At 41.5% G+C, this 21,110-nt stretch overlaps 1 protein-coding gene across 2 annotated transcripts in view; it reads right to left on the reverse strand.

Annotated features, from left to right (window-relative positions):
* PTPRG (protein tyrosine phosphatase receptor type G) overlaps window positions 1-21,110 on the reverse strand; it is a 422,925-nt gene that overhangs the window by 178,871 nt on the left and 222,944 nt on the right. For both annotated transcript variants that reach the window (XM_050904924.1, XM_050904923.1), the window contains exons 3-4: window positions 18,393-18,572; window positions 13,191-13,339 (exon numbers count right to left, since the gene is read on the reverse strand). In XM_050904924.1, the coding sequence (XP_050760881.1) occupies window positions 13,191-13,339; window positions 18,393-18,572 (329 nt within the window). The remainder of the gene's footprint in view (window positions 1-13,190; window positions 13,340-18,392; window positions 18,573-21,110) is intronic.

A 21,110-nucleotide genomic window follows, 5' to 3' on the forward strand; every position in this document is an offset into this window, starting at 1 on the left:
TGCGCTGCAGCACCCATCCGTCGTCTGTGCCACCAGGGAAAGGAAAAACCTCTGCTCTGTGCTCCGAGTGGAGGGAAAGTCCATGGGTTACAGGACCAGCTGGGAAAGAGCAGCTGGAAACCGGAGCAAGGCAGTTATAAAAGGCTCCTAGCGAGTCAAAGGCTGCCTGCAACGCCGACGCTCTCCATCTAGAGAGGGCAACGGTGATGAAATACTGCAGTCCCATCAAGGGGACATAAACATTACAGATCTGATGATGACAATCACCACTGTCTGGGCATATCTGGAGAAAATGGAGAGAGTTTAACCTGGGACAGCAGCTCCTTTGTAAAAGTGAGGTCTGGTTGTCTTCAGGTTAGTTTTACAGCCGAAGAAGAGAAACGGCTTCTTTTATTTGGCAGTAACTCTGTGTAGAGCTCTTGTTGGGAAAAGAGAAGGAAAAATAAACTAAAGTCTCCTAGTACATTTAAAACAAGGTGTCACTAGGTTAACCAAGCCCCAAAGAAGGCGCGTAGTACCCACTTTTAGCAAATTCACTTACTGATTATCAAATCAATTTAGCGATTCGCCAAAGTGCCCATCATCCCTCAAGGCCGTCGCCACACCTGTCAACAAAAACCAGGCGCCGGCTCCTCTCTTAAGGACATAACATGTGTCAAATTGAAGGTCCTATTCAAATCACAGCTTCCTGCCAGTTCTGATCTCCTCTTCCATCTTTCACACCGTAATCTGCTTAAAACGAACAAAACCCACTGGTTTTGAAAGTGCTGAACTTTCCACCCGCCGGCGGTGGCGCGGCGGGGCTGGCACCGGCCCCTCAGGCTGCCGCAGTAAAGCACCCGTCAATACCAAGAGACAGAGGTACAAATAATTCCTCCCGGGCGCTCAGAGGGCAGCCACTGATCTTTCCAGTCTTTATCAGAAAAAGGATATCTTTGTTGTTGATGTTGTTAGATAAATAGGTCTTTTTCAACATGAGCTTCTCCCTTGCTAGAGACAGAACATATACGTGGTGCAATCACAGAAAAAATACTGCCCTGCTGTATGTCTCCTGTCCCTCACAGCAGCGCTTATTAAAAACAAAATTTCCAGTCCCATTTAAATTCTTTCAAAACACATGCATTTCAGGGAATCTGGTGAGTCTGTACAGAAGAAACAGATCTAAATCTCTTGCTGCACTTACATACAGGGTACTTATCTGCATGAGCATTATTTCAAGCATGCACACGCTATTTCTGCGTCCTGGGGTGTGTATCACAATCCCACAAATAATTCCCCATAATGTGAAGAGATGTGGACCAGCAAGATACATTAACAGAAAGAAGCAGCATTAGGTTTAACCCAGCGACATTTTGGCATTATTAGCTGTGCGAGAGCCTGGGCAGAATCTCAATCTACAAAAGCAAAATCTCAGATGTGCCCAGCTCCCCCTCCTCTCCTCGCCATGAGGTCTGCAGAGCCAGCACTACGGAAGCTTTATGTTCAAAATACCTCTTGCACAAAATGCCCTGCCATTGCAAGCACTGCAAACTCTCAAACCTGTTCTGTATGAGGCCCCATTTTAATCTTTTGAGCATCCTTTCTTTTTAAAGCATAAGCAGATTAAGCTCACTGAGCATCCTTCTTCAGCAATCACGGTAGATGCATTAAAATACAGTAAATTAAGAAGGGCCGATAAGACTGCGACGAATGCATTATCTCAAATCCCAGATTGCTATAACTTCACAGAAGTAAAGAAATGAACCCAAGAACAGACTTTAAATACTGTTTCAAGGATAAAGTATCGATGTATTGATCTTATGAGTGCTATTATCAGATGGCTATCTCTAGGTGTCAGGTGAATCCATTCACTGCTAGAAAGACAAGCCAGGTTGTCAAGGCCTGAAAATCATCCTCGCTAATTATTTCTCTCCTACTGCCCTTTTCCAGTTCCAACTTCTGACTGCTGCCAAATTATTCCTTGCAGTGTTACCAAAATGTTTTCCACTTCTATCTTACTTGATCATGATGGGAAAACATCTGAACTAACTCTGCTAATAATGCAGCAATATTGTGTCAGAGATCACACGTGGATGTTTTGCTACCTCAAGTGTTAAGCAGGCCAAAACGGTTCGCTAGGAAGCTTTCTTTGAAATGAGAGCTTGCTTTTCTGCTACAGAAAACATTAATTTCCTCTTACATGGTCTCACCTTCAAACTCCTCAGAGTTGAGCCCTGCACTCGAGCTTTCATATGTTTCATATATATTTCATATTTCTTTTCTTTAAAATGGACCAACCAAACAGCTGTTTGAGCTGCAAGCATCCAGAAATTGCTGTTTTCAGTTTCTCGAAAGACTAACTTGTAAGATCGTAATCCTGTACCCTGGAAATACAGCAAGCCCCTTCCAGGCTATGCCCGGTAAGGGACACGCAGCTCAGCATGCACATCCCCTATGCTACAAAGGGAATAGGAACAGGAACATTTTATCAGAAGCAACATAAGGAATATCCATTTTTAGTTTTGACCAATTTGGGTCTTGGTCTTGCTACTACTAAACTGTCTGATAAATCACCATATGGTTCAGTGGGAGGGCTAACAGGCCTTTCATAAATGGTATGCCAGCAACAACAGCATGTAGCTTTCAGCATTACTTAGTAAACAGCATGTGGTTTAACATCAGGTATTTCCTGGAGGCAAAGGCCCCTAAAATTTTTCCTAATTAAATGGGGAGCAAGGGGAATATTAGATGAGGTTGAGGAGAAAGACACGACTATGGATTTGAGGATGGGTGACTCCATTTATGTTCAGGAAATAATGGGTTTTACTTTTACTCTCTTGAAATTTCATCTTTTGAATGCAGCTCATTAAGTGAGCGCTCACATTCCTGCCTCCCAAACAGAATGAGACCTCTCAAGCAAAGAATTTCAAATGAATCTTTTTTAAAACCTTCCTGTTATCTCCAATCTCCTATTTTGAACTGGATGTAATGACATTTCTTTTTCTTCAGGGATATTATGGTCCTGCCTGGTGCATGCCACCACAAGATTAAATGTGTCATTCAACTCTCAGCAAGCCACCTTCTCCTCAAGAGCACTAGCCTGCCCTAAGAGGATCTAGACCTAGAGAAAGGAGAACAAAATTTCCCCCTCAACCAAGGGTGATGAGAAACTAAAGAAAAGAGGTTTCCTCTTCTTTTCAAATGAATGTTGTAATTTTGGATACTCATCTGTGGGTAGTTTTGCATTTTAAAAAGTTAAATCTGCTACTCTTTGAAAACCGTTGAGCGCTGCATGCAGGCACTGAGCACTGAATTTGTTATCTTAGTTGTAGGCACTACCATTCTGAAGGAATGGAAGGGCTTGATGTAGCAATAAAAATCAACTAAAATCACCCTTACTGCAATCTGGTTAAGGTAAAGAGCAAACACAAGCGGTGTTGCAGGCATGAACTTCAAAACACAGAATGTAGTTAAAGCTCTATAAAGACAAAAATGACAAAATTCAAGAAATTTAATCCATCCCTGGCATGATCAAATCCCAAAGATCTCTGTCCCTTCCATAACAAACATGATGGATCTTGTCCTAACGCATGTTTTTAATTCTCAAGTTACATTCACCACCTGGGGTGAGCAAGGTTGCCTTTTCACCCTTTATTTGGTGTCTGAGAGTCTGTTCAAAAATCAAATTTGCCCCCAATCCCAGAGAAGAATGATTCATCCTTAACTTAGTAGGGAGACACTTTCAATCTTCTTTTCCTGGACAATTAACAGTCCTCTCTGGAGAAACTAATGCTCTTTTGGCAGACCAGGTGCCATTTTCTGTGCTTGAATAATCTGTTAACAAACTGTTAGCCCACTGCAGGGGGAAAAGCTCTTTCCCACCTGGTAACGTTATTTCTAATTCTGGTGGGAAGCCAAACTCTGTATTTCTTACACATGTGTAGATCAGGAGCTATGTTTTATAAAAAAACCTCCTGAACGGTCAATGGACAACGATACCCAAGCCTTCTTTGAGGGATACGGTAACAAAGGCTTTCCTGCCCAGGCAGTGAGCGTGCTGGAGGCAGCTGCAGGCAGGAAACAGAAGGGGCTGCGATTTCCTGGAAATACGAGCCCGCTTTGCCTCCTCTCTGAAGCCAGAGGATAAAGGAAAGCCTCCTCTGAGGACAGCCAGCCTAGATGGGATGGTGATAGAAAAGGACATTATTAGCCTTTCGAGGCATGTGCTGAAAAGCCCAACTAATTAGAGAATACGGAATTTTGCTTATTAAGCTGGGTAGAAAAAATAGGGAGCAAGAGGACACATGTATTCAGGGATACAACTGTTCTCCCCAAATTGTTTTTTCTGTACAGAAAGATGAGTGCTGTGTGTCTCAAAGCATGAGCAAACACGTATCTTTTTTTCTCGTTTTCAACCACTTGATTGTTATTTCATTTCTACCAGACAGTAAACTCTTGCTGTGTTTTAGATCCTTTTTCAACTTTAGTTAACCTTCCCATCCTGTCTGGAAATACAATGCCTGTGAACTGGGGAAATAACAGGGACTACGCTCATATTGCTGCCTGATCTCTTACATCATGTGAAGCTTTATCATAGAAAAAACAAAGCAATTCATCCCTGCAAAGCCTGCGGTTATAGCAGCAGCACTGCTGTATCCCAGAGCAGGAATTCCACTGGGGCAGGTGCTGCACAAGCCCAGCAAAGAGACACTCTTTGTCCCAAAGAGCTTTTAAACTCAGTATAAGAGACAGCAGAGGGATTCAGATGGGAGGGCAAGAACGTAAATATGATACTACTGATCAGCACAGTCCACAGTGAATGCATTTCACAGCCTGTCTCCCCCTAGAATTAAAAAGCCTTTTGGTGGCCCACATTATAAAATCAATTTTAACAAAAACCTTTTTGGACACATGAATAACCAGACAGCAAGATGCATCTTCCTTTCTGGTTTACACAAGCTTTTGGTCATCATCCCTTAGAAAACAGTTATTTAACATGTGATAAAACAGAAGAAAAAAAAAAAGGTAAAACCTGAAGAAATGTACCGAGTTTTCTAACTGTGAAAAACATGTCTGATGTAATTCATTCTCTTGGCATGAAATCATAGCAACTGTTTAGAATTCTTCAGAAAAAAAAACCCCAACAAAAAAACCCAAAAATGCAATCACTAAAGCACCAGTATAATAGACAATTTAAATCATTTCCTGCTTGCTGCCTTAAATCATGATTAACATTGGTGAAATCTATTCCCGCTGTTTGAGACCCAGTGAAATGACTTCCATGGGAAATACTGGCCGACAAGCTACCAACAAGTCCATTAACCACATTAAGGTTTTGTTTTGATTTTTTGTGTGCCAAGGAAACATTATCACTTCTTAACACATTTGTGCAATGTTTCTTTTTTTTTTGCCAAATGTTATCTATCTTTGTTATTTCCAGAGGGCCTATTGGAATAACTACAAAGGGTCATATATCTCCAGGGGAAGACATCCCAGAGTCCCAGGACTGTTAGACTCGCTGGACAGAAAGAGGCAGTGCTGAGCACGTATCAAACTTCACGTGTTTTTAACCAACGTCCCAGGACCCTTGTGTACAGCCAACTTGGCACAGTATGGCATGCAAACACACCCAACCTGTGCGCTTGGTGCACCCATACACATGCTCAGAGCCCGCAGCCCAGGAACACTTGACTGACCTGCAGCTCACCTCTCTGTAACGCACTTCATGGCTGTGCGTTTGACTCTGAAAAAATTGCCTTCCTGCATCTAAGTTCCCAAACTTAAAAAGCTATGAGCAATTTTGGAAAACTGGGCTCCCTGTTTAAGACTGAGGGGGCCATTTCCACTGAGAGCAGTAAAATAGCCCTCTAATAGCTGCAGGAGCAAGTTTCTTTCTGCAGTGTCACTGAAGGCCCCATATCTAGCCATACTAAATGAAGTGGTGCTTCTGTCCAAGACGTATTTGCACAGAGGGATGCTGAGGTTCAGTTGACTCCTCACCTCACCCTTAACCTGGGTTAGAAAGCCTCCATGCACAGCCTCCCTACCTGTGCTCACCTCTCACCTTCACTGCCGGGGAAGGAGGCTGAGATGGACATGTCAGAGAAGAGCTCCTGCTAAATGTCCCTTTGAGTCTATCAAAGTCCTAGCCTGTTCCTTACAGCTAGGGCGAAATGAAGTCACCTCCTCATAATGAAACAGTTTACCTCGCAGAAGCCTGCCAGATACTCTAACATGGTAGCTACCTAACATGGTGAAGCAGCAGAAATAGCTATCACCTGCTGTCCTCTTCCTTCTCCTTCCATAATCAAGTAACTATTCCAGAAGAACAGAATTTAGCAAGCTCCCATACATACTTTTTTCCCCTTTTCTTGCCACATTGAGTGCCCAGAATGAATGCCAGTAAATCCAGTGGCCTAAGTACCCAGTGAGCTCAGCACGTAAAGCTCACCTTTACAGCTGGGGAGAGACAGTCCCATTTTTCTAACTCAGACAATCCCACATTTCAAGTAACAATCCTATTGAATCTGCTACCTTTCATTAAAGTAGCTCTTATAACTCTGTCAAATTCTCCAACCTTTGTATTGATTTTTTTCTCCTATTCAAAATAACTCTCCTTTACAACAAGAGCTGGCTGTCAGCCTCTTATCTCTTATTTTCACCCCATCTGATCCTCCTTCTCCTTGTCAGTCTTTCCAGATTCCAATTAATCATGTAGAAAATCAGGGATTTATGTTAAGAGGAATGTACAACTCTTAGCTCATCATTAACATACTGTAATTGCAGTGTAGTGCTGCTGCCTCCGACCTTTTCAACAAGACAGTGGAAATCCTTTGGGGAAAGGAGGACATTCCCAGCTAACATGAAAAGAGTTATATCTGGTTCGTGTTACTGGATAGTTATTTCAAAATAAAACTCTGGATGCATTGTAACATTTGCAACTCACTCTAGAAATTACTGGGGCCTGGCAGGCAGCAGGAAGATGCTGCCATAAAACCAAACTGCTGTTACATCCCTAAATTTTGTCTGGGTCTCTACACGAACAGTCCCAAGATACGCTAACCCCTCCACTAAACATATTTTAATTTCAGACCATCCTCTCATGTTTCTTCTTAATTATCACGGGGCATTCACAGAAAAGATCAGCCAGATGGAGACTAAATATTTCACTACCACAAGATGAAGCATTCTGCACTAAAATGGAACCTTGATTGCAATAAAGTCATTAATTAAAGTCTCAACTGATTCTCCTGTCAGTATATGGGAGGCACTAAAGACAACTGTGAGGAGACAATGTATCAGCTACACTAAGGAAAATAAAACAGTAAACCAGACAGTTATAAGATGATGTTTAACTTGCACTGCTCATGGTCTTTACAGTGCGACATGATGGAAACTCAGCCATGTGCTCAATATATCCATCCATTTTATGTTTTAAAATCATGACACACTGATTTCGTGACAATGAGAAACCTGAACAAGTTTTAAAACCAGTGAAGAGCAAAGAGGAGTAAAGTCTGGAGACTCCTGGAGTAAAATGTTACTTTACTGAGATAAGACAGAGCAGCAGTTTTGGCTTTTTAGCATCTTGTATTTTTAGAGTATTTTATTGTCATCTGGATCCCTGAAGAGTGTGGGGAAAGGGGAGACAGAAGACTGTAAGAAAGCAGACCAGAAAAACCATGCTAAGAGTCAGTTTGAAACAAAAGAAAAACAAAATTAAATGTGAAAATCCCCAAGCCATCTCCTTGTCTGAATGATTAAGTCAGGGGTGCTGTAAGAGATGTAGATGGAATAAGCAGTGCATGCTAAATTCCCTGGACACTCGACAGCACAGACAGCATAAGTATGGAGCCAAATCCTCACTCAGAGTTTCACCAGCACATCTCCCACCAAAGTCACTGGGAGCTCTAAGTATCCCCCTATAAGTGTGGATTTGGTCCTTGGAGAGAATATTACAGTAAAATTACTTCAGACAGTCAAAGTCTCACACTGTGATATATTCCCAATGGTTCTCTTTAGGTCCCTCCATCATTTATTGACTTCTACTTTGCTACATCCTGCCAGATGGAGGCAAGGAAATTTGAAGAGCAACTAGTAAACAAAATATAAGGAAACAAAACCAGGGCTGGCTCCCTGTTTCACAATTAGTCTTTACTTGTGCTTGAAGTCAACACCAGAGATCTTTGCAAAATTACAATTACCAGATATGCTGGATGCCAGAAATAATAAACCCAGCTGCAACACAGCAACACAGGGTGTTAGTTCTCTCCTGTATATCAAGAAAACATGCTGTGATACATCCATCTTTTAATGTCAAAGCATGCACAAATCTAAACAGACATACAAATGCACCAAGAGTAAAACTAAAGAACAGAAAAGGCTCCAATTCTAACATTAAAAAGTAAATATCCCCTGCCATCCACAGGTGGACAAAAGGCTGGACATATACTGTAGATGACTCCAGGTGTGATAGAAAGACTTAACATTCAGGATAAAACAAAAAACCATTAACTAGTCTCAGTTTATTCCCTGTAGTAAAGGTTTTTGTGCACTGCATACCACACATTTCTTCTACATTAATGACATTGATTGTCTTCTGCCTGTGATAATATAAAACATCAGAATTTAAGGGATATAATGAGAGGCAGGATAGCACAGAGTGATAAACTTTGGCAAGGAGATCTGAGTATTCAAATTAGAGCAACTAGGTGTAGATCTAGACCATGCTGAAGTTAGTACGTATATTCAAAGGGAAAAGGAAGAAAATCAAAGTGCCAGCAAGAACAAAGACACCATTAGAACCTGGAAAGTCTTCTAAGAAACACACTTAAAGAAGAGCAAGAATTATGAATGCAAATGATTGTTTTGTAATAATAATTTAGTAAAATGAATCTATCAACATAACGTAAAAGCTCATTAATCGACCTGAAAGGGTGTTAGCTCTTCATTTTCTGCTGGGATGGTTTGTGGGGTTTTGTTGTTTGGTTTTTTTTTCTTCCCTTTTTTTTTTTTTTAATGGAGAAGAACTCGAGATCTCCAAAAACATGCATGTTGGCACTTGTGGGTACGAAATCATATTGCTATTTCAGAAGCCAAGTTGATGTTCCTATTACCAATTTGGCCTAGACAGTGCAAGTTTGTTCATGTAAGATTAAAGGGATGAGGTCTCTATGGCATATTGCAGTATGGTCCTTGGAATAAGATTCTCATTTACTAAATAAATTACTGTATATTACTGTATAATGGTGTTCACATTATAACTGACAATTAGCGCCATTAAAGAGAAAGCTCATAAACAGCCAAAGCTCACATTAAATTAACACAGTCATGATTAAAGTCACTCTTCTGATTTCTGCTCTTCACAGAAATAATCAGCATTTTGCATAAAAATGAGTACGAAGCAGCTCAAAAATCACAGTTATGCTGGGACAGTGGTACTGAACTCTGCCAGCACAGCATTGCCACGTCAGCTGTTTGCTTGCCTATGAAATATTAAGCGCCGGGTTTCCCCCCTAGCAGGCAGCCCGCACGGCATGCCCTGCCCGCGGCAAGCTCTGCGCAGGCAGGGCTGGTAACCGGTGCGGTGACACTGGAGATTAAAGCGCTGCAATTACTCCTCTCGGCTCTAATGAGGGGAACCTGGGTTCTCTCCTGGCCTGAGGGAAGCTCATCTTCCTTAATTTTGTCACTTCGCCATTTAAATGGTTTCTAGCATTTGTATGTTCATTTATACCGCTTCAACTTCAGAAAGAAAAAGAAAAACCTGAGTAATTATAGTGGAGAAAAACAATAACAAAATACAAAGGAGTCAGCAATTCATTAAAATTTAGAGAATGCAACATTAAAAACTTTTCTTAACTCGAAGAAAAAAGGAGAGAGACCTTTTCTAAGCTGGCACAGAGCCCGCGTCCTCATTAGGATTCGTGCTCAACTTGCACAGCAATACACTAATGGTATCACTTTAATCTTCAGCATCACAGCGCTAGTTCTTGGCCTCACCCAGATGATGGTGCTAAAATGGCAAGAAGGAGGGAAAAAGAAACTTCAGACCAATGCTGACCAGGCCTGGTATCAAACTGGAACCTGGCTGTGGATGAAAGTTTGAAGCATATGGACATCTCCGTTCATGAATGCTACTTCAGACACAGACAAGCTCATAATGGCTTCATAAGGCTCAAGTATCACCAAGGAAAATCTAATCAATAAATAAGCAATCAAGACCACATAATAAAAGAATACCATTACATATGCCATGGTTTGAAAAGGAATCGCAACATGCTACATATGCATAAAAGTACTGCAAGATAATACGCCTTTGATCCAACATGCCTTTAAAGCAGGAAACAAAAGGATGTTCTCTCATATATCTTACCAACTAATTTAACATATAAATCACAAAAAAATATGATCCAGATGGGCTTCAATGAAGGAAACCAATTAACGTAGACAGCCTTACCATCTGACACATTAGTTGTAATAATAAAAACCAAACAACATGGTCAAACAATAATGCTTTGTATTATATCTGACAATTCTAATTAGTTTCTGCATCCTCTTCAAGAAAAAAGACTACCAGCAAGCACTTTGTTTCCCAGAGGAAAAAAACCATCTAAACTTCATGTGCACAGAGCATAGTCTATGGATGAAGCTGATCTATCTGCATTCCCTTGGGATGTGCTTTGGAACTAATGTGTTTTGCATAGTCCACATCTGGTTGCACAATTAGACTCAGAAAATGTTTCCTTTCAGCTGCATCACCACTGTAACTGCTGCAGACCTGGAATGCCAATACCTGCGTGCTCCTTAAAAGCTTTACCTATGTCCACGGGCTCAGAATAATCAGAATGATTTGGGCTTTGCCTTCTGTAGGATAGGATTTTGTTTTTTCCTTTCTACAGCCTTCCTAGAAATGCCACTTCTCAAATGAAGTACAGTATTTCTGGCACAGACCTCCCAGCGTCAGGCAATTAGGGTTGCATCAGACAGTTGCAAGCTGAACTACAATTAGCATTACAAATTAAAAGCTCCACCATGCATACATGTACAGTTACTGTTTGAGAGGTCTAATCCCAACTATGAGGACTGCTTTTGCATGTATCGGAAAGAACAACTCAGTTTCATCACCTTAGACCTGCTGGACCCTTCAAAATCCACCCATGAAAATCCTTTTCAGCACATGATTGAAATTTGGAATTCTTGGGTAGGAGGTAGATAGCATCACAACGGGGAAAGGCTTGGTTTAGAAACTGCTCTTCTTTTACAAAACAGTAAAGGAAAGGCTGTGGGAATTCTGCCAATGCCATCATACCCAGGAAGGCCAGAGAACAGAGGTTCATGTCATTGCAATGAATACAAATCACTTGGAAAATTACATTTTCATTATTAGGATTAACACTAAACCTATCTGATACAGCAATTTATTTTGTACAGCATTCATAAACAAGTGACCTAAATTCTGAAAGGCAGTCTCCTTTTTTTTTTTCCCAAAGTAGAAAAAAATTAGTATTCCAACCAATTGAAAAGAAAATGAAGACTATTTAAACCAAAGGAAAATTATTTCTTAGGAATTTGCTATTTTCCAAAGTAAAATAGCTTCCATTCATCAAGCCAGCATCAAATAGCCTTGGCATTATAAGAAAGGGTTTGTGAAGTGGAAATACTATTTCTGACACAAACAAGAAGGCCCAGGCTCCTTTACCATCTCCACTCTGAAATTTCAGAAGAGGAGTTGACTGGCTCTGTAGACTTCCTGAGTGCTCCTTCTGTCATGCAGAAATAGGTTCACAAATATCAGTATTGCCAACTGAGATGGACAGGGCAGCATGACAATGTTTGGGCCTTTGGTCCATGTGTTCAGGGGTGGCCCCTTGGGAGAAATCACAGCTGCATCAAGCCAGAAGCTGTTGGAAAACTTTGTTAGAAAGAAGATAAAAAATCTCTGCCTCACAGAACATCCAACACACAGGTTCAGAATTGGGAGACAAAAATTGGCTTCTAATTCTCGTGTGATGGGGCAGTTGGAGCAGGGAGGTAAAAATTGGAGGTTTTGGTCATGCACTAGAGTCTATTACAACTTCCCTTTGTGCTTTGGAAGCCCCTTCCCACCTCCTGAAAAATCTGACTTGGCTAAAGCCACATGTGACGAATTATGGCAAACTGGGAGCTGAATCGAGTTCTTGCAAGACCCAGCTCAGAAGACAACCATTTCTGCCCACACGTGAGCTTTCTGGGCAAGCGCAGGTTCCCGCAACCTGCTCACGTCCACATGCCACGCTCTGAAAGTGCTTATCTGCTTACTGACAGGCAAAGGTAATCCCAGATAACATCTGTTTTATCTCACCATGCAAAACCTTGAATATAGAGTGAAAAGTATCAACAAACCCTGTTGACACAGAAAACATTGCACTGACGACAGAGCGACCTAGGACTATCAGTCACGAGCCAAGACCCAACCGCACCAGGCTCCACAGCGGCCCACGGCACCGGGACCCTCCCTGCCATCTAAAGGCACGTCCTTGCGGGCAGCTGCAGACAGTCGCCCAGCCCCGTGCTCCGAACACAGCCGCGTTCGCAGGGTGCTGTGCCCGAGCCGATACCTTGCTCCTGCTGCGGCACAGCGCTTTGCTAGGATAGCCGGGCGGCTGTCAGGCCGGGGCTGGCTGGGGTCCAGCTGGCTCCTGCACAGGCAGAGCAAACGCACAGATGTTTGCATAGATCTATGTAGATGCCCTGTTAGTACAAGGCAAGGGATCGCAGCTGAACACAGGTAGAGAGAGGGCCGTACGTGTGCAAGGAAGCAATACCGATGAAAGACGGCGGTCTCAGCACAACGCCTCCCAAACCGCTGCTATTTGTTTGTAAGGATCAGGGGAAAGAAAAGATTTGGAGGACAATGAGGTCACTTTGCGGATATTTGCAAGGAGATCCTCCCACACATGAAAAGCTTATGGGAGAAAGGAGAAAAGTGGCTGTTTGCAGCTTAACCCATGGGACGTGAGAGCTGGCTACGCTAGCAAAGCAAAGCCCACAGCTGACATTGCAAAAGCACATAAGAGATGATAGATAGAGTGCTGCGAGGGCCGGAAGGGCCTTGAAAGTGATATGTTCACTGAAAGAAACATTGCCCTATTTCACAGTCGTCTCAAACTACAGCAATACATTCTGATTTTATTTTTTTCGAGAACATAAGCGCATGTCTTTCCACTCACCTCAACGGGGAACCTCTTGCCATTGATGCTGTGCTCAGAGCCAGCTGATCCGTTGCTTTGACCCCAGTGAAACTCCACTTTCTCTGCCTTGAATCTGCCCGGCAACCCGGCACCACTGATAAAATAATCGTCCTTCAGCAGGATAGCAACTGCAGACATAGAACAAGGAGAAAGACGTTCTTAGCACAGTTTTTCGGAAGCATTTACAGTTTTTGCTCATTATATTAGAATACTTCTTCTAATGCAAGTAAAATGTCAGGTCATCATTTTCCTCTTTACAGGGATTGGTTTAAAAAAAAAAGTCTACAAGTAATGCTGGCTAATTATGGAAGTGATTATGAAGTTACATAGACTACAGAAAATCCCAAAGTCCAACATTCTCAAGGACTTTTTGCCCTCCTTATTGGATTTTTATTAAATTTAAATGGCAAACTCCATCAAAACCTGTTTAATGTGGTTCCAGAGAGTAATGGCTGACCACATTCCTTGGCCTTACAAACCACTGAAGGTCTGTAGATCACAAGTTAGGAAAAGAATGGATCCTCTGCTTGTTGGATTTCCTCTGTTTTGTTGGGGGGGGCGGGGAACCCTGTGCCCTGTCCCACCTCTACTGCTGGACTTCGCAAGTACTTTCCTTAGCCTTCCTGCTCCTCCTTTCTGTAAAATGGGGAGAGTGACAATAACGTTTTTGAGACCCACTCACGAGACGTCCTCCATAATAACTGGGTTTTATTACAGTAACTCTGACATTATTATTATGTGATTCAATAAGGGTCAAAAGGATCTTCTTTGTATTTTCTTTTCATTTCCAAAAGCCTTTGTATTTTATGTAACAATAAAAGCTGTAGGTCCAAATAGAGGGCAAAATCGTATGGTGGAAGCTGGTACATGTTACAGGGCAGGTCTATGGTCTGACCAAGAACTGAATCCAGCTTTCAAAAAATGCCTGTCTGCTGCTCTCACTACAAGATCACCTGCCTTTCTAGCATCTCCCATTTTTAATATGCACGATTCCTAAAAATTAGTCCCTACAAAATCCTTTCTTCTCATCCCTTACAACACTGTTGCTTAAAAACAGAACTAAAATTAGAATTTTATTCTTGTAAAAGCCATTGCAGACCACCGCTTGCTGTGCCCAGAATCCTGTGATTAAAGTTTTTGGGTTGTTTTTTTGAATTTTTTTTTTTTTTTTAATGGGAATAGCATAACCCACAAGGATTTCTCTGTGTTCTCAAGCCAACTGTGTCATCACAATGGGAACATTAACATAAATCCAATTTTATTATGTAAGAGGGAGGATTTTATTCACTGCTGAAAAAACAAAAAAGCTAGTTGTGAAATAAAAGTTATTCCTCTGTTGGTGAACCAGTGGCAGGCTTTGCTGCAGGCTAGGCTTTCTGCCACACCAGGGCTGCCCTCCTGTGAGTACAGGCAGTTGGCTACAGCAGCCTCATCTCAGGTACAACTGTACAATTTAGACACATCTCAACTTTAAATTGTTTACGTTAAAACCATCTAAATGTTAAGTTGCATAAGATGTTCAGATGTTTCTAAATTGTGCCAGCAACATCACAGGTCTATTTTCTTCCATGATTTCTGGTTCCTTCAGCACTCCCTTCGCATCAAAGTGTTTGTGTAGGAAGACGGGTGGTGCAAGATCAGCTATAGGATACTGCCTCTGTCAGCCAGGGTACTACTGGTGGTCACTGTCTTCTTACACCAAATCTGTGAAACATAAGTGACTGAAAGCACCACTGCTCTCTTCCTCCCTTAAAAAATTCTCAGTGAGCTCAGCAGTATTTTAAATACTGAAAATCTCACTCAATTGGTTATAAATTCCACAGATAAAATTGTAGGAGATGAGGAATACAGGAAAGCAGATTCGTGTGCATCTGTTAAAAACCTCTGTGGGGATTCAGTTGCATCTAATAAATATTTGATAGTTCCTAAATCATTTATGGCTCTGTCAGGGGTCATTTTACTTGTTTTAGATGAATAATTAAAAGGATAATTAGGAGGATGTACAATCTGAAATGTTCATCTAATTGTTCATTTTACAGTATTTCTTACACTGCTGAGCTGTACGACACATGTTCCCATCACCTTCCTATCTTAGCAGTATCCCCTTATTGCCAATGATTTGGGGGCTTCCCTCCCTTCCATGTGATCTCTAGTATTCAGGACTGGAACAACCAAACATAACTTTCCTGGGCTTCGGGAGCCACCGCTTTTATCCCATGATTTCTGTAGAGTGCACAGCAAGGAATCAACCCCCAACGCCCGCTAATTTAAAATACTATATAATTGAGATTACAAAACTAAAGGAGGTGGTGCACAGCCACCAGGATCGCAATTGCGTGATGCCATTTGCAGGATCAGGGCTGGAGCTGTATGGCCATCACGATCATTAGAGCAAAAAAAAAAAACCTGGATACAAAGCAGCTCTTCCTTTGCCTTAGCAGAGCGGCTCTGACGGTCAGGACCAGCCAGAGTGATGCACATCACGTAGGAAAAGTACTTAACAACAACACATCTCTGGTAGAAATTTTAGTAGGTTTCTGTAAGTGAAAGGAGTTTTTAGAAATTCTCAGTGACCTAAAAAGGGGTAAAGTGGCAATGTCTGTGTAATGCAGGCGAGGGTACTGCTCCCACGTCCGCTCTTCCCACAGGGCAGGTCGGGCTTGAAGAAGCCTCATCAGCCTCAGGCCCGGGTGACACCAGCTAACACTTAATTATAAGGTGGCACAAATGAAAACAACTAATGCAAATACAACTATGAAATGTGCTTATACTCTCCAAGTGATCTTTACGACTTGGGAACCAGCTACTATGGTGATGAAATTGAACCCACATTAGTGCCTTTGCCAGTGTAATCATGCACAAAAGCATTTCTAGTCGAGACATGGGCTTAATGAATCCATTTCCATTTTCTGAATGAAACACTGTTTTCTGTACACTGTCTGCCCTTTACCTGATATGGGGGGGGAGGAAACAAGAAAGAGCACAACAAATCTAAATAGCAATAACCCCTTTACCTTTTAACATTTCAGAGCATAAAAATAACTAATTGTTCTATCCGAAAAAAAAAATTACTTGGTCCAATAGCAATAACAATAACCCAAGTAACACATTTACTGCCACTTAATGAGCATCAAGGTTAAGGGCCTTTGGCTTTCCCTCGGACCCCTGTCTCTTTTAACCAGTCATTAATTGTTGAGAAATGCCCTCTATATCCGTCACCATTGCTTAAACAGATATTTAGTTTACTGTCTCTGTCAGTCTGCAATATGAAGGTCTCATGTGGCCATCTGCTCCAAGACTCCGCTGCCAAAATGCATCGCAATTTATGGCACAGCCTGCCTCTATGTTCTACCCACAAGCCAAAATATCCTACTTGGTTTGCTGCTCTACCACTTACCACCTTAAAAACTAATCCCAGGCAAGTTTCTTCAAAAGGTCAGAAAACCAAGAAAAGGAATGGGACTTGATAAAATAAGGGAGGAGTTAAGAGCTCAGCAGAAGAAATCAGGGATGACAGCAAGGCAAAGAGAGTCTTCACGTTACCAGTAAAAGGCCGTAAGTTACCAAGAAAAGTGACAGTTACTGTTGCTCTGCGAAGCAATAACTTGTCAGCAAAAATCCATACCCCAATGGGTGAGGAAATCAAATATAACGGCAGTGCTAAAATCACCCAGCAGAGAAGACTGAAGATACAGCTTTCATTGCCAACTGCGTGGAGACTGGAAAATTTGCTGGCACGTTTCAGTTCAACATGGTTTCCTATTATACGTGCAGCAGTATGTTCCTATTACACATACAGTATAGCATTAGCATCTTTCTTAGAAGAATAGCACCATCACTTTTTCGTGGTATTTCTAATTACATTTATTGCTGGTTACTACAAACACCCCTCTGTGACCAAAAGGGCAGGGTGCATAACATGAATAGATTAATTAAGCACCAAATTTCCATAGCATTCAACCTTGCCTGAACCTCATGTTGCTACAAAGGGCAACAAAGTCAGGATTTCAAAGCAAACAGGAGCATTTCTTAGTGAAGCTGGAAAAAATCCTCAGTAATGCATCAAAAACCCAAGCTATGCTTGGTGGTGGTTTATGTTAACTGGATTTGCTTTGCGGTGAAAAAAAACAGGATCACAGCCCGTCACTCCATTTCATCTGAGGGGCAATAACTCTCAACTCCTGCTAAGATCCTGAATTGCTGGAACTGGATCTGAAGCGCTTGCTGAACTCCAGGTTGCGGCTCAGATCCACAGTCCCCTGGAAGCAATGGGTGTATCTGAGGTCACACTGCGTGCACAGCTCTGTGGCAAACTCCCGGAGCAGGTACATGTCCTGGGTTTTGCTAGCAGACCTCTGACTAGGGACATGTTACATAAAGCACTATAGAGATGCATGTTGAATGTTAATAAAGATAAAAATATACTTCCAATAAATAAAATTGAATTAATTAGTGGTTTAATCCAATTCCTTAAAAATATTTGACCTTGTCAAATGAAGAGGGTGGCCTTATAATTTCTGCTTTTTACATTTCTAGAATTAAAGAGTAATCAAATGCATGTGGCTTTGCATATAAATCAACCTTGACCTTTCGGTGAACTGTTTTGGTAAAAATAAGCAGTACTCTGACTGTTCTTTTCTCTAAAAGCCAGAACAGACAGAGCAGAAGAGGATTCAGTTCAGTGAAGAACACAGTGCTATAATCATATCAGAAACACATTAATAAGCCCCCACTACTCTGAGCAGATATTGCTCTTTCTTCTCTAAAACCTTCCAATTTCTAAGACTTCCCCTTTCCTTCCCCCTGAGCCTTGCATCTCAGCATTCTTTTGGATTAGATGTTACAGCCTCCCAAAGCTGATAATTCAAGGTTACACCTTGAAACTCTTATACAGCCTTTTATTCTGAGGAACAACTGACTACCAAGAGAATTATTTTATACCGAGAACCTAAAAAAAATCCCTTAAAAAAAACCCTTAAAATCAATCTGCAGAACTAGCTTTGCACAGAATGCAGAGGCAGAGATAGGTGGCTGCTGCTGGAAAATTATATTTAAAAAAAAAAAAAAAAAAAGGCAGCACAACCCAAACAACAGAACAATGAACAAGGAGGAGGGTGGAACATGGCTTGAATTTTTAATTGACTGCAGGCAGGCTATGGAGACAAACAGAAAAGAACATACCCGTTTTTCCTGTGTTTTTCATCCAAGTCTTGTTTGAAGATTCATTGTCAAAACCATCAAGCTGCAGTTCTTGATATGCATCTCCAACATGGGCCTGATGGTCTACGATGTCTATGGGAGACTGGTGAGACCCTCTGCACTTCTCGCTGGAAGTAACCCAGTGCTCGGGACCATAGGTACCTGTTAAAAAATAGCAATGCCAATTAACATTCCAGTGGCTCAATACTTCTGGATAACTCTTAAGTAAGAGGATGAAGCACTTAAGCTCTCCAGGTAACTCCACCGCAGTTACACTTCTCGTGTTTGAAAGAGGTTAAGACTTGTAAACTTATGAGGAGATTGAAATCCATTAGCATTGCGCAGTACTCCAACTTTGCCTCTAGCAGTAACGAACAATGGCCTTTTTTTTTTTTAATTACTATTCTATAAAACTATCTGCAATTCCCAAGTTCCCCTCGTGCGTATGTTATCAATTACCATGGTGTTACAGGAACTTTCCTAAAGCTTCAGCCTTAATATATTACTATATAGTTTACCTTTTCACATGAGACAAATAACGTAACAGCTACCCATTAACTCGTGTTTATGCAATACTCTGCTTAGATAATACGATCTTTATTAATGATCTCATTTCTTTTGGAGGTTTTGAAGCCAGAAAAGAGAAAAAGAAAGAATTAAGCTAAATGTATATTAGTAAATTTGAGGAAAACAACAAAGGAAGAAAATAAATTACTCTGGATGGAGGAAGTAAAGAGGACAATGACCTGTCAGGAAAACACTGTAACTTTCTTTTGCTGCTCTTCTTACATGACTTTTCTGTTTTCCTTATTAGCACAGTCTGTTCTCACCTGATGTAAACTCCCCTCTCAAAACAAGTCAAGTCAAATATTAGCAGTACATGAGAAGCTCCAAGGACTGACAGGCAGTGTCTTGCATACATGGCTGTACCTGGGCACATCAGAGCCGTCCGTATCACATGACAGCTAGCCAAAAGCAGACACAGAGCCAAATACTGTCACCTCTCCTCCTCTCCACACCTCTCTACTCTCTTTTTTTATTTAAAAAAAATGCAGGGAGTAGTTTAAGTTCTGGAAAGCAATATAAGCTTCTGTATTTTGTGAGCCCATCACTAGCCACCGTTCAAGGTCAGTAAGAGAAGAGCATGCTACAGCTGCAAAGAGAAATAACACCAGCAGCCTCTGCCCCCAGCACGTCATGGTCCTCATAGGCTCAGCATAACGCTTTAAAGTATTTTTTTAGTAGTTTAAGATACTCGCTGTTATCACAGCTGTCTACCCAACTCACAAGGCACAGGAGGAGGAGCGCATCCTGCTTCTGTTCCGCAGCTTTCGCCAGCTCCAGATTACTTTTTGGTGTATTAATGAGTCCTCAACCCCCAAATTGTTTAACTAAATTTCGCGACAGGATTGCACCAGCACTGCTGCTGGGAGAAGAAAAGCCGCAGTGTCTTACAGTGTGGTGGTGGAGGTAGTATCACAAACCACCACTAAATCTGCCAGAGGTTGTGTGCCACAGCCCTAACTCACCCTGCCCATTCTGCGAGGTTCTCCAGCACGAACAGTCAATAGAAATAATACGTAAAAATAAAGGGTTTCAGGCAAAGACTTTGTCATCCCCACCATGTACCAGCTCTAGATGCACTGTAACACCAGGGACCCTCAGCAGCACACGCAGGAGGATCTCCAGTGAATGTCAAATCTTTCTTATGACCTCCCTCTCCAACTCTTAAATTGTATTAACAGAGACTAAGAGATTATCTTCCTATGAGTGCAAACAGTGGTTTAAGCTCCTGAAATAACAGCACAGAGTTCTTGTAAAGCACTTTTTGCTCACAGTTCTTGAAGTGCTTTACAGCAGAGATCAGCAACATTATTCTCATGTAAAGACAGGGAAATTGATGGCCTGAGAAGGGAAGCAATTTGCCCAAGCTCATCTACCAAAACCAAGTTACAACCCAGAGTTGAACTCTGCTCTCCTGAGACCCCTGATGTCATACCTGTATTGTACCTCCGAACTACATAGTCAGCATGTCTGCTTGATAGGCAGACAGCAGTAAATGATGCACCAATATGCATTTATTACCCTTGCATCTGAGAAGCATATGTAAATTCAATTAGTGCCATTCAAACCCAGCAATTGTAAAGGCCAGCTTCTTTGGCCCCTGGGTTTTAATCTGCCTAGTTGCAAAATGCACTTTTCCTATCTTCCCGTGGGCTAATGCAGGACACTTAATCAATAGCAAGATTTTGTGCTATACTCATTGCACACAAATACTGTATGGCAACAAAAACAACAACAAGAAAGTGTTTTACTTTCAACTACAATTAGGCAAAATTACAACATCCTTTAAAGATCATTTACATCATCTGCCCAGGTTAGAAATCAGTTCCGTTTATCTCATGGTTCAACTTGTATTGTCAGCAAAAGCCACTTCCAGTTAATTTCCCAATGTACCACAACCAAGGAGAACAGAATTATTAAGAACCCTACATGGGGAAAACCAAACATGTTCTACTCAAGCACAGATATTTTTCCTGAATCTGGATGCTCTTAGTAATTGGTTTGCAGTGAATTAATTAGCAATTCAGATTTACTTTTCATATAACCTTGCATTTACTCCATGAAATTTGGGAATTTGCTTTAAAATGTTTAGTACTACACATAATCATCAAACCTGCCAGCTCTTGTTTTTTGGCT

This window comes from Gymnogyps californianus, chromosome 13, assembly GCF_018139145.2.
Source record: "Gymnogyps californianus isolate 813 chromosome 13, ASM1813914v2, whole genome shotgun sequence".
Lineage (NCBI taxonomy): Eukaryota > Metazoa > Chordata > Aves > Accipitriformes > Cathartidae > Gymnogyps > Gymnogyps californianus.